Source organism: Helianthus annuus, chromosome 10 (genome assembly GCF_002127325.2).
Source record: "Helianthus annuus cultivar XRQ/B chromosome 10, HanXRQr2.0-SUNRISE, whole genome shotgun sequence".
Lineage (NCBI taxonomy): Eukaryota > Viridiplantae > Streptophyta > Magnoliopsida > Asterales > Asteraceae > Helianthus > Helianthus annuus.
In genome coordinates, this window is record NC_035442.2 from 29384855 (window position 1) to 29398219 (window position 13365).

The 13365-nt window shown below is 34.6% G+C and overlaps 1 protein-coding gene across 1 annotated transcript; it reads right to left on the reverse strand.

Moving 5' to 3' along the window:
* Positions 1 to 12248: 12248 nt before the first annotated feature.
* Positions 12249 to 12659, reverse strand: LOC110880886 (leucine-rich repeat extensin-like protein 3). Its single transcript, XM_022129320.1, has one exon. It carries the CDS (start codon positions 12657 to 12659, stop codon positions 12249 to 12251), a length of 411 nt encoding a protein of 136 aa, XP_021985012.1.
* Between the last annotated feature and the right edge of the window lie 706 nt (positions 12660 to 13365).

The following is a 13365-nucleotide window of genomic DNA, read 5'->3' on the forward strand; positions in this document are numbered from 1 at the left end:
CGAAATTCCTTAAACAGGGGGAGACTCTGACACCCGGCCTCTCAGGCCATACCGAACAATAGTAATCTATATAGTGAACATGTAACATGACAATTATGGCTGACTGAGATGTTAATATATGATATTTGATGTGATGGTAATTTTAGATGTGCATAAAAATTATGTTGGCAACGATAAAACTAACGCTTATCGCGTAACGTTTAAAATGCGAAACGAATGTCGGTGACCACCCGATCAGTGTTAAAATCCTAAAAATAGCCTGTTATGATTAGAATAATAATTTTAATCATATCCATGTGGAAAAGTAATTTAAAACTCTAAGAAACTCTATTTTTCGAGTTTGAGCGCGTACCGCGCGATACTGCGCGAATTAGACAAAATACTGTCAACGCAGCCAGTCAAGGCAACTGGTAATTATTTCAGTAATAATTTTAAGTGATTATTTTTATAGAACGATAAAAATAATTTAAAACACACTAAAATGAGATTAAAATGCTAGATAAAATACCCGGTATTCAATAAAATACCTGTTTTTGAACTAATATACATATAACATATGTACGTATATATAAAATGTGTGAGATGGGACATATGTGGCGGCACCATGGCTGCCCAAATTGTTCTTGATTCTTGCATTTTGGACACTTGTCCACCATAGAGAATGATGAAGATGATTATTACTCCAACATCTTCCATAAATTGCATATTCTCAAGAAATACACTTAAAAACTTCATTCTCTCTCTCTCCTCAAACATTTCGGCTGAACACTCCCTTAACACACTACCATTGCATTTTCAAAATCAAAACATGAAGAATCAAGGTCTTTACATGGTGATTTGAAGCTCATAAGGAAGTTTGGAGGTGATTTCAAGTGGATTCAAGCAAGAACAAGTTTCATATCACCATCTTTTACTAAAAAACCCATCTAAAATCTTGAAGGTATAATATATTTCATTAAACATTGTTCTTGATTCATAATGATAAAGAAGATAATAAAAGTTTTTCTTGATTCTTGAATCTAAACATTAACTTGAAACTATCAAACAAATAAGTTTTGAACAAAATAAAAATCGGTGTATGTATGTGTGTGTTTATGGCCGATTATGTGTGTATGTATGTGTATAAGTTGTATCTTGACTTTTGATGAAAAGATCTTGATTTGTTTGATTTCTTGAAAATATGATGATTAAAGGAATTGTTAGTTGTCAAATAAGAATGTTCTAAAGTGATTAGAGATTTGAAAGTGAAATATTGAAAAGTGAAATTTTGGAACTATATGTGTATAAATTTCGTATATATATGTATGTATATGTGTATGCATGTATGTTAAAGTTGTTGTGTAATCATAAAAGTAAAAGATTTGAGTATGAATGAACATCAATGATTGAAGGATTTAAAGTGTTATATATGATATTTGAAAGAATAAGATGTTAGTGAGGTTTTGATGTATTGAGATCATATTAGATGATAAAATTATGATATGAGCATACTAGATGCATATACTTAGACATGCATGATGATATATGATCTTAAAAAGATTATTTGAGTATGATTGAGTAAAAATTAGTTATGAGCAGAATATAAACACTAAAATGAAGTTATTTTAAAGTGTTAATTGACTTATAACTTTGTCATAATGTTTGCTAGCTTTGCATGTTGTACATGGTGCATTAAAAGTTGTAAAATACGTGAAATCGCATGATTTATGTGACTTATACAAAAACTGCACTAATCTGATTATAACTATTATTTTAATCAGTAAATAACATGTATTGTGTTAAAATATCAAGTTGTTTCGAGTTGGGATGATTATAGTAACGTTTAACGCAAAACTATGCGTTAAAACGGTCAAAAATCGGCTTTTCAAGTGATTTTTATAAAACTGATTTAGATCAGTAAATAAACTGATATTTTTAGTTTAAAAATAAGTATTTTAACTAATTTTAAGTTTACTTGGTGTTTGGTTGGTCATACGTGACTTCCGACGCCCGAAAACGTTACCGAATCGCTAAAATACGTATTTTTCAATGTACATTAGTGTGGGTAAAATTTTGGGTAAACTTTATGTGGAAAAATGTGTCATGTGATTTAAACATAAGAATATGTAAATATGTTAAGTTTTTAACATGATGTTAGAAATCTAGCTTACGCATGTATGCATGTACGTTTTGTGCGGTAGAAACAATGAAAATTGTGTTAGACGTGAAACTTATTTGTTGAGCATGAAATTTGATACATATATGATATTTTATGTATATTTTCTTTAAAAATGACAAAATAGATAAGTTAGCAATATTTCGCGTGTTTCGGTGTAAAATTATATGAACGTTTATGTATATATATTACGACGCGCAAATCGTAGATATATTGCGTATAAACGGGAAGTTAACGGATTTACACATTAATGGTCACCAATAAAATCGTCCAAGTCGCAAAATCATAAAAATATATATATGTGGACTCATGTATATATTAACGTGCCAATATAATCCAAAAATAACAACTTTTCGAGATAATCTCAAAGTTATGTGATAATTCTAAGAAACGGAGAAACTTAGGATACTTGTGTTATGTATATTGATTTAGAATCGTTCCTATATTAGGACGTGTAGAAAATCAATCTCTGGGATTGCGCTATTTAAAATACGCACCTAAAGGTGAGTGTCACTAAACCCCTCTTTTTACTGTTTTGTATATATTTTGGGGGTAGAACGCGACAATAAAAGGGTTTAAGAATGTTTTTGAAATAAACATACATTTTAATATAAAATATATATTTTCGTTGAAAATATATGAAATTTGATAAGTCATACGTTTCGAAGTAAAACGTTTTTGATGAATGAATATTGGAAATTGGGAAAGTACGTTATTTACTAAGCAAAACGTGACCGTACAGTTGGGACGAATTCCATACTGGGTCTCAAATGATGGAGTGTCAGGGGGATTCGTACAACGTCGTGTATTAAATTGTCATATTAGTAGGATATATATATTGTACGTGAGGCAGACATCATATTACTCTACAAGAAGACCCTGCGCCTATGATGTCGTTTAATCATTTAAGTAATGTACTCGAGGAATTGTTGGTAGATCTATCGGGTTGACAACCCCGTCGTGACCGGTCGCCCCGTATCAAGTCAAACGACGAAATGATATTCTGTTTATTGTCTAGCTTTGATTATCCCTACATGGTTAATATATAGTTCGTATCGTCTAGCTAACATACGAGTCTGAAAATTGACGCAATAATTTAATATACAAAAAATGGGTAGTAACAATATTGTCGGGTTCATGAAACTGCGACGGAAGGCCCATGGATTTTATTAAGGAAGTAAAACGGACTTTCAAAATTATATGGATGTTTTCAAATAAACACCTAAACAGAAAGTTTTCCTTGGAATAAAACTTGTCTGTAAGTGAATATGTGAACTCACCTTCCTTTGTGTTGACACTTGATTTTAACGTGTTCTACAGGTACTTGAGTTCGGCTTCGGGAAATCATGGCGTATCTTGTGTTTGATGATGCATGTTGTTTTGTTTAAATATGTTGGACAACTTTTAAACTATCTAGGACGTTTGTAATAAGATCCGCGAGGATCAAAACAACTTAACTTATGTGGTTGCGTCGTGACATTAAAATGTAATGTTTAATACTTATGTTTTAAAATATGTCAAAATGTCCAACAAATGAGTGCATCGTCCGACAAGGTATAAATGGGCAGCAACTTCTGTCACCACTACGTTTTATATTCCGCTGCGACGTTTTTGGGTTGTGACATATCGTATCGCCTGCAACACTTATACAATTCTCCAGAACTGGTTAGCACGGTCGTACATGTGCGTACGTCAAAGATTTTGGTCGTTACATCCATGCATCTTGTTGGCACAGTCGTGCTTCCGTGGGAACTAACTTTTGGGGCTATCGTTGGAAGGCACAGGTGTGCATTCATGATGCACGGTTATGCATGCCTCTGACTTGGTAATTATCTTTATTTTTCATTTGATTTTCAATTGTTTATTACCGAGAGATTATACCACTACAATTTCACAAAGGAAACATTTTAGTATCAATTTTCATGATAATGTATCCAAAGAAGTTAAACATGCGGATAAACATGTACTAAACACATGTATAAATGATGGCACATCATTAACCATAGGTGAATCGTCTAGTTTCAACTCATTAAGCCCGAAACGCATCTGAATAGCCGATTAAGGAGGACTATTAGGGCAAAAAAAATTAAGACCATAGCAGACGTCGTCCTTAACAAGCATGAGAAATTGATTAGCTTGATTGATACCATACAAGAGATTTGGCCTGAATGATGGTGAGATATTAAATTTTAGCAGCATAAGGGGGTAGTGGCGCTCCACTAGTGATGGTTTTCCAACGCTCACAATATCTAATCAAGTTCCGTCACGTCATCGAGCTTAGTTCTATCACTAGTGATGGATTTTAGTGGGGGTGCCATCACTCACCACACACTCATCTCCATCATCGAACATGTGTAGTACCTTCAATTCTTCACGCGTGATCATGGCAACGCGTTATCCAGTTCAAGCGTTATAAAAGATGGTGGCGGTGGTATATCACGGAAGTCGACGCGTGATAAAACCTTCTTCACATTGCGCCCCGGGTGGCCTAAGAATGATACAATCTAGAATTGTGTAAACCCTACTAGTACCGACAAATGACAATAATGTAATTAGTGTCAACAAAATCAATAGATCATGCAGTGTTGCTGTAGAAAAAAGAAATTGAACTAATAAATAAGAAGAATTAATTGTGGCCTACAATCACTAAAAAAAGACGTTACTACATAATTTATTAATAACATGGGATAATTAGGAGGAGTGTCGGTTACAAGTATGATAAGTGTTGTACACTTCCGTTTTTTTCCTGTTACACACTCCATGTCTTTTTTATACGTATCCCCAATTCTTCCAATTTCTTCAATTTGGTTTTTTAATTGGAGGAAAGACAAATAAAGAAGAAGTGTTTACAAGTGAGTTGAAAAAAAAAACAAGTTAAAGGTGGTTGACAAGGTGATTGGCTTGTATCAATACAAGTTTTGAATTGGTAAGGGTTTTTATTATTGTTATTGTTATTATTATTATTATTCTTATTCTTTTTTTTTATTATTATTATTATTATTATTATTATTATTATTATTATTATTATTATTATTATTATTATTATTATTATTAGCGGCGGCGGCGGCGGTGGCAGTGGTGGTGGTTAGAAACATGTTATAACTAGGTGGGGATTGAGTTCAGTTGGCAAAACCATTGGAGTTAAGATGTTGCTCACGATAGGGGGTTGAGTTCAATTGACAAAACCATTGAAGTTAAGGTGTTGCTTCCTTAAGATCAAACGTTAGATGGATTTAGTGTAATTTAGTTAAATAAGCAATCCCAAATAACCCTCTAAGTCGTTAAAAAACATAGGGTAAATTACACTTTTCATCCTTTATGTTTGTATCGTATTGCAACAGATGCCCTTTAACTTCAATAATTATAGTCACAATCCTTTATTTGTAAAACTCATAACACTTTTCATCCTTTAACACTATCCAGATTAATTTTAAATGTTAAATAATGTCATGTGCACCTCATGTGAGGACATTTATGTCTTTTTAAACACTTCTTCTTCCCTTTTATAAACCCTAACTAAAAAAATAGCAACACAGTCTTGCCCCCACCATAGCCTTGCCCCCACCACCATCTCTAACAGCAACCATCACCGGAAACCACCTTTGACAACTACTACCACCTAAGGCTGTAAACGAGCCGAGTCGAGCCGAGCTTGACCCAGCTCGAGCTCGGCTCGAACTCGATTCAAGCTGGCTCGGCTCGAACTCGAATTTCAAATCGAGCTGAGATTTGAGGCTCGAGCTCGACTTGATTAGAATTCGAGCTAGCTCGGCTTGGCTCGATCTAGCTCGAACTAACAAAGAACCGCAAAATTTACTACTTAAAAATGAATTTTTTCATAGACTAAGGGCCATAATTGTCATTTAATTTAACCATATGGCTAAATATGCAAGCATAAATAGTTAATTCACTTTGTACATAATCTTTACCTTCTTTTATAGGGGAGATACTCCCTTAGTTTTTGTTTTTTAAACGATGTGCGACAAAAAATTAAGGATATAAACATTATCGAGCCAGCTCACGAGCTGACGAGCCAAGCCAGGCCAAGCTCGAGCTCGGCTCGTTTACCAACCGAGTCGAGCCGAGCTGGCTCGTTTACAATCGAGACAATTTCGAGCCGAGCTTTTTTCGAGCGAGTTTCGAGCAAGCTGCGAGCCACGAGTTTTTTGAACACCCCTACTACCACCATCTCCTACAGCCACCACCACCACCGTCTCAATCTGTAACAGATCTGGTGCCCTGCTCTACCGTGGATTCACCCCATGCTCAGCAAAATTGCTTCGGCGAAACTGTTTATTCTACTGAGAATTTTAGTTTTGGGTTAGATATATACGTGTATTATTTGTTGTAAAAGTGCATCTTGATGTTTTTTTTTTTTTTTTTTTTTGACTATTTTGTACAATTGAAGATGTTTTCATGGCTACAAAACCGAAGCATATTATGGAATTTTTGTCATAACGAGTCTAAGCAAGGGGATTTATATAATTAGTAGCCAAATTAAGTCTGCCAACTTCATTGTTTCGTTTCATTTGTACCGAATTTTGAACACTACAGGTATGACAAAATAGAATTCAGCCATATGATAAAAGTCTCAGATGGGTCTCTCCATACCCTCTTCTACTGAGAAGTGTTCTTATGGTTGTTTTTAACAACTTTATTATGTCAAATGTAACCATGTAGAGTGGGGCACCAGATCGGTGGTGGTGGTTGTCAATGGTAGGTGTTAGAGATGATGGTGGGGCAAGGTTGTGGTGCTTTTTTTGTTACGGTTTATAAGGGGGAAGAGGAAGGGTTGAAAAAGACATAAATGCCCTCACGTGAGGTGCACGTGACATCGTTTAACATTTAAAATTAACATGGTTAGTGCTAAAGGACGAAATGTGTAATGAGTTTTCTAAATAAAGAAATGTGACTGTAATTATTAAAGTTAAAGCGCATCTATTACAATTCCATACAAACCTAAATGACAAAAAGTGTAATTTACCCAAAAACATATTATAACTTTAACCTATATATTCATTTGCCTTTCTAACTACGAATATTATACGTGTGGTGTGTAAATAACAATGAAAAAACATATTTGTAACATAAGATTAAGAAGCAAAACTCTCTATACAAAAACGTTCGTATTATTGGAAACTATTCAAATATATAGTCTCCAAAAAACAAGAAGTCGATAGAAGGGTATCTGATGAATTTTGATTTAATTCATTCTAGCGGCATTAGAAGTGTCTTGTCGAACTCTTTGATCTTAGATTTTAGGTTTTTGGGTTGGTTTTGATTGATTCTTGTTTTTTTTTTTTTATAAAAACGTCACTTTCATGCCTTTCCATCCTGTATTTTTTTACCACGCTTCTTTGTTGATATAGCTACCACGTAGCATTTAATGTCTCTCTTCATGTCCTTCCATTCCATATACTGTAATGGGTAACACGTATCTTTTATTAATTTTCTTTTGTTATATATTATATAGTAAAAGTTATATATGTATAGATATAGATTGTGTAACTTGTGTTGGTAATGCTTAACCTAGTGAGGCAATGGCATGTGCCATTCTCCAATCCCAATAACGAATCACGTCTCACTCTCTTTTAATTATCTATTATATATAATCATGCATGGCAATTAAGAATTAAGAAGTAAAATCTAAATGATGCGTCTATTGTCATCAACAATCGCGACCTAAGGGTGGAACAATTTTTCAAGCTTGAATTTCGTAGAATTTATTTACTACATATACAAAGAGAAGTTGGAGAATAGTGCCAAACAGTTGGCTTCTCCATTCGTTCGGTCAAATTATAACTTTCCTCCGTTAAAATTTATTGTTTTGTCATTGGTTTTGTTTTTTCCTCTATTAGCTAAATTACAATTTTGCCCCCAGTTTAAATTTACAGTTTTGTCATAGTTTTTGTTTATTTTCCTGTCTGAAGAAACACCAAACTAATATGGTGATTAGTTTGTGGCTTGTGCCTCGACAAATAAAGGTTAATCTTCTTTCGTCTCGTCAAAACAGTTGTGAAGATTCTGCAAAACAGTCAACACACCGTAAGCTCGTTACAAGGAGGAGAATAGGGGGGTTCTCCTTGTAACCATCTTCCGGTGTGAGATAAGTATCTGTTTTGAAGATAATAGTGTGTGCATAAAGTGAGAGAGCAAAAGAGCGATCCTTAAACCTGGAGGTGAAGTTCTCTATTTATAGCCGAGGTGATTTGTGAAAGAGATGGGCTGATGGGCCTTGGGCCTGCAGAAGACAACAAGACATATCCATTATGTCCCCTCTGCCACGACCGTTGGTGATTTTAAGTGAGGGGAAGCTGGCGTATGCTGAATGGATCCACGTGTCTGGACGTCCTGGTTGTCTGGTCTATCATTAGCAGCTAAATGGAGATCGTGGAGCAGTGGTCGGCGCACACTGATTGGTGCCACGTGTACGTCCTTGTGTACCTTTTCATCTCCTGTACGATTGTCCATCATGCAGCATGATCGGATACAACCTGTTAAATGCTCGTTGGCGCACAGCTCTACCACTTGTACCTTTTGTACCTGTCCGAGGTTTACCTGCGCTTCTTACCTCCGTGCGAGCCACGGAATGTCCCGTTCAGTCGGCGCAAGGTCTAGGAAGGCAGAGCTTTTATCCAAGGAGTTAAGTGTCACATCTGATCTTGTGTTGGTCCTGAACTCGTGCGCGGCTTGGATTAAACTTAATTAGCCGGCGTGAGGTCGGAAAAGTTATCAAGTTTCATATGAGTATGATCTCGTGCACGACCTGAGACTGACTCGAATAGTCGGCGCAGGATTTAGGACCATACCCTTTCAAATTACGATTTTGCCCCCGATGTAAAATTATAGTCATGCCATGGTTTTAATTTTTTTTATTCTGACAAAACTATGGTAGTGTTTTGTTTTAATTAGTTGACTCAGTGCAATTTTTATTCGTGCCATGCGGCTGCTTGGCACACGCTCATTTGTCATTAAAAATTAAAATTTTTCCCTATTTTAAAATTATAGTCTTTCCATCGTGTAAACTTTTTTTAAGAAAAAATATGATAGTGTTTTGTTTTAAGTGGTTGAATCGATCTAATTTTTTTTAGATCAACTGAAACACAGACGTACATGTTACGAGAGAGAAATATTCGGCTTAATGTCCCGCAACGCAGACGAAGCAATAACTAGTTAATTAATAATCTGAATTATGGTTATATACTTATATTATTTAAGTTCTGCATATTGCAATAGATTTAGATTTAAATTTTCAGAGTAGCTAATTCATTCAAATAATATTGGAATAAAACATTGTTTGAGGTTATTTCTAGGTTGAATGTTGCTTCTTCATAATTTAAACTACCAAAAGCACTTGGAATATTATTACACGTAAAATGACTTGCCACCCATGATAGATTCTTTCAATAGTTTCATGTTAAACGAATGAGATTATATTTGTTAAAAGGGATAACTAATTATCTAAGACAGTATCGTATTTTCACGTTTTAAAGAGTAATCGTAACATATTTATAGGCGTGTACATATCTGTTAATTGACTGTTTGATAGATAACTAATAATTTGTAATTTAATTATCTACTAGTTTTTTTTTTATTTCGCGCGTTGCAGTGAAACGAAACGAAACAAATGATAATGTTAAACAAATGTTATTTGAAAACGAAACATATTGTTTACAAAGCCAAACCATTATAGATTATTATCGTCCAGTAAAACGATACCAAATAAATACTCTATTGTCAATAATACTTCACATTTAACAATACTTTATATTAGAATGTCCAGAGTAAAAAAAAATAGGCACCACTACATACTTAAATTATTAGAAAACAAATTAATAAACACAAGTTATTAAAGAAAATTAAATTAATTGATAAAGGAAATATAATTATAAAAAGAAAAAAATTATTTAAAACAAAAAAGTAAATGATAAAGGTATATGGTTAAAAGTTAAAGTAAATATAATATAATGATAAACTACTATAATACTAAAAAATATATATTACTATAAAACTAAAATCAGTATTCATCGTCATTCGTCAACAATATATATAATTGCTTGAATGCAAATCTTTTACAACACAATGCAAGTCTTTATGCGATTAAAATTGGCTTTGTTGTTTTAAACATACACTTTTTCAGTAACTATAAACGATATACACAATACTTATGAAATGATGGGAAAAGATCAAATAGGAAGTTTATTTTGGCTAGAAAGTGTAGGAAGCAATAGGATTAGGACATGTGACAACATTTAAAATAAAGAAAAAAGGGATATTTTAGTCAATCCAACCATTTCTTCTTCCTTTTCAAAACTCAGTAACTTCAAAACCCACTATTTTCAAAACCCACCATCTTCAACCATTTCTTCACTTTCTATCTCAATAATCACTACATTATAGTGCGATTTTCATCACCATTTAATGATTCAAACACCCGATCAACGTGTTCTTCAGCTTTTTTGAAGAAACCCAGTTTAATTTCATACAAAATCTCGTTTTTTCCGGTGATTTTGAAGATAATCACTCGATCCGTTCGATTCGAGCGCTGATAAGTGTTTCAATCATTCAAAATTCATCAACTGTTGAAGAAATCACTTCGATCCATGTAAGAAATTCTTTAATTTCATTTTTACGATCTGGGTTTTTGATTTAGTCATTACGTTTTACGATCTTGGCGGAGGTCCGGGGGCAGCGCCCCTGGCGGGGTCCAAGGGGTAGAGCCCCTGGCTGGGGTTGAGACAGTTCACAGCACAGACAAAACTATTGTCATGGTTCAATGCGTTTTAGAGAGAACACTTTCTTTGGTGTTTTTAGGTAATTGCGTTTTAGAACTAAAACATTTTTATGTGTTTTCTGGCCATTGCGTTTTAGAAAAACACATTCTTGAAGTGTTTTTGGTGCATTGGGTTTTAGGTAAAAAAACACTTTTTAGGTGTTTTCAGTCCATTGCGTTTTACAGAGAACAATTTCTTTTGTTTTTTAGTCAATTGTGTTTTAGAATGAGTCACTTTTAAGTGTTTTCTGGCCATTGCGTTTTACAAATAAGACATTTCTTTGTGTTTTTTGTGCATTACGTTCTAGGTAAAACACTTTTTATGTGTTTTCAGTCCATTGCGTTTTAGAAAACAGACATTTTAAGTGTTGTCTGGCAATTGCGTTTTAGAAATAAGACATTTGTTTGTATTTTTGGTGCATTGCGTTTTAGGTAAAACACATTTTTATGTGTTTTTGGTCCATTGCGTTTTAGAAAGTACATTTTCTTTTGAGTTTTTAGGCTATTGCGTTTTAGAAATAAGACATTTCTTTGTGTTTTCTGGCCATTGCGTTTTACAAATAAGACATTTCTTTGTGTTTTTAGTGCATTGCGTTTTAGAAAAATGTCATTTTTTAGGGTTTTTTTTCATTGCGTTTTACGTAACTGGGGGTTTTTCTATTGCGTTTTACGCAACTGGGTTTTTTAATTTTTTTTTGAAAATATAGCAATAGTATACTCGTTTTAAAGATAGAAAAACGCTCGTTTTTTGGTGCAATTTTTATAAAAAAATAATGTCGTATGAAAGAGTTATTAACGTTTAAAAAATGGGGGGGAATTGGAGGAGAGAGAAACTATTGACTTGGATTGACTAGAATGCCACTAAACAGACTCATGCGCCTCTTTTCTTCCCTTCAATTTCCATTATTTAATCTTAGCCCTTGATTAACTAAATGGATGGTCAAGATCACTTCCTAGCCTTTCTAGCCAAATAAACTTACTATTGTATCTCCACCCATGAAATGATATATAAAATTTCATCTTGTTATAGCAAATTGTTGGAAAAATAATATTACAACTTTAAATCTATAAAGTATACTATATACACAATACTTATGAAATGAAACATAAAATTTCATCTTATTATATAGCAAATTGTTGGAAAAATAATGTTACAACTTTAAATTCTAAAACACTAATACGTACTCCTGCTTCTTCCCTTTATCTTCATCTATAAAAAGTAACTTGTTCATCTGCAACGTATTCTTCCATATGTGACCACAGAAGGGAAAAAACATATTATTTTATAGGGATTATGTGTGTGTATATTGGCAATTCTAATTAGAAACTTATAGAATTATAAAATATAACAAGAAACTCAAGTGACATGAGAATGGTACAAATTGGGTTAATGTTCAACTTAAATGAGGATGATTTATGACCAGAAGGTGGTGGATTGTTATAATAATATGGGTAGTAGGGTAAAATGGGGTTTGGTGGCGGCATCGACGTTGTCGGGTAGCCATAACCGCCACCACCACTGCCACCGCCACCGCCACCGCCCACGGGGAATGGAGGGGGAGGGGAATAATAAGAAAAAGTAGGAACCGAAGGTGTGGTCGGCTGAGGCTGAGGTTGTGGTTGTGGTTGTGAGGGTGGTGGCGGGCAGTTAGTGTCGGTGGTGGGAGGCGGAGGAGGGGACGGAGACGGAATAATTGGCGGTTGACATGGGTTGTCACAAACATCACACATGGTACATGTGTGACAACCTGTACTCTCGTTGTCAAGAGTAGGGTATTTTACTAATACGTGCATTTATTATTATCATTATTATTATTATTATTATTAGTACATATTAAATAATCACAACCGCGTCACGAGGAACGCTTCGTCTAAGCAAACAAACCCAAGCCGAACATTCACTTTGCACGTATAATTTTCGATGTAGTTAATTTTACAATTTACTCGGGCTAGTTCGTTAAATTGAGAGACCCGTAATTTTGTATGACCCATACGCACTTGGGCCAGGCCCAACCCAACTTACCTAAACCCTAAGCATATATAAACTTATTTAAACCCTCATTTCTAAAAATTTAAAAAGCATAAAACCCTAATTCCATAATAGACAGCCGCACACCTCTTGCCCCCTCTCTAATCTCCGGTCGTCGGAGATACATTCCGGCCAACTTTCCGGCGGTGTTTCCTGGCCAACTAAACAAACCCCTGAAACCCTTCTTCCCTCCTTATACCATTCTGCACACTCACAAAACCCATCTTCCCTTGTTGTCTCGTTTCACACACACACCCACTCATAGTGGAATGAGTGAGAAAGTAGAAGGATTAGAGAGAGAGAGAGAGGTTCGCCTGATGAACAAGAGAGAAGCTAAGGAGGAAAAGGAGCTGTAATGGCGGCGCCGGCGAAGGCAGTCGCACCCGTGACGACAACGATTAAAATAAA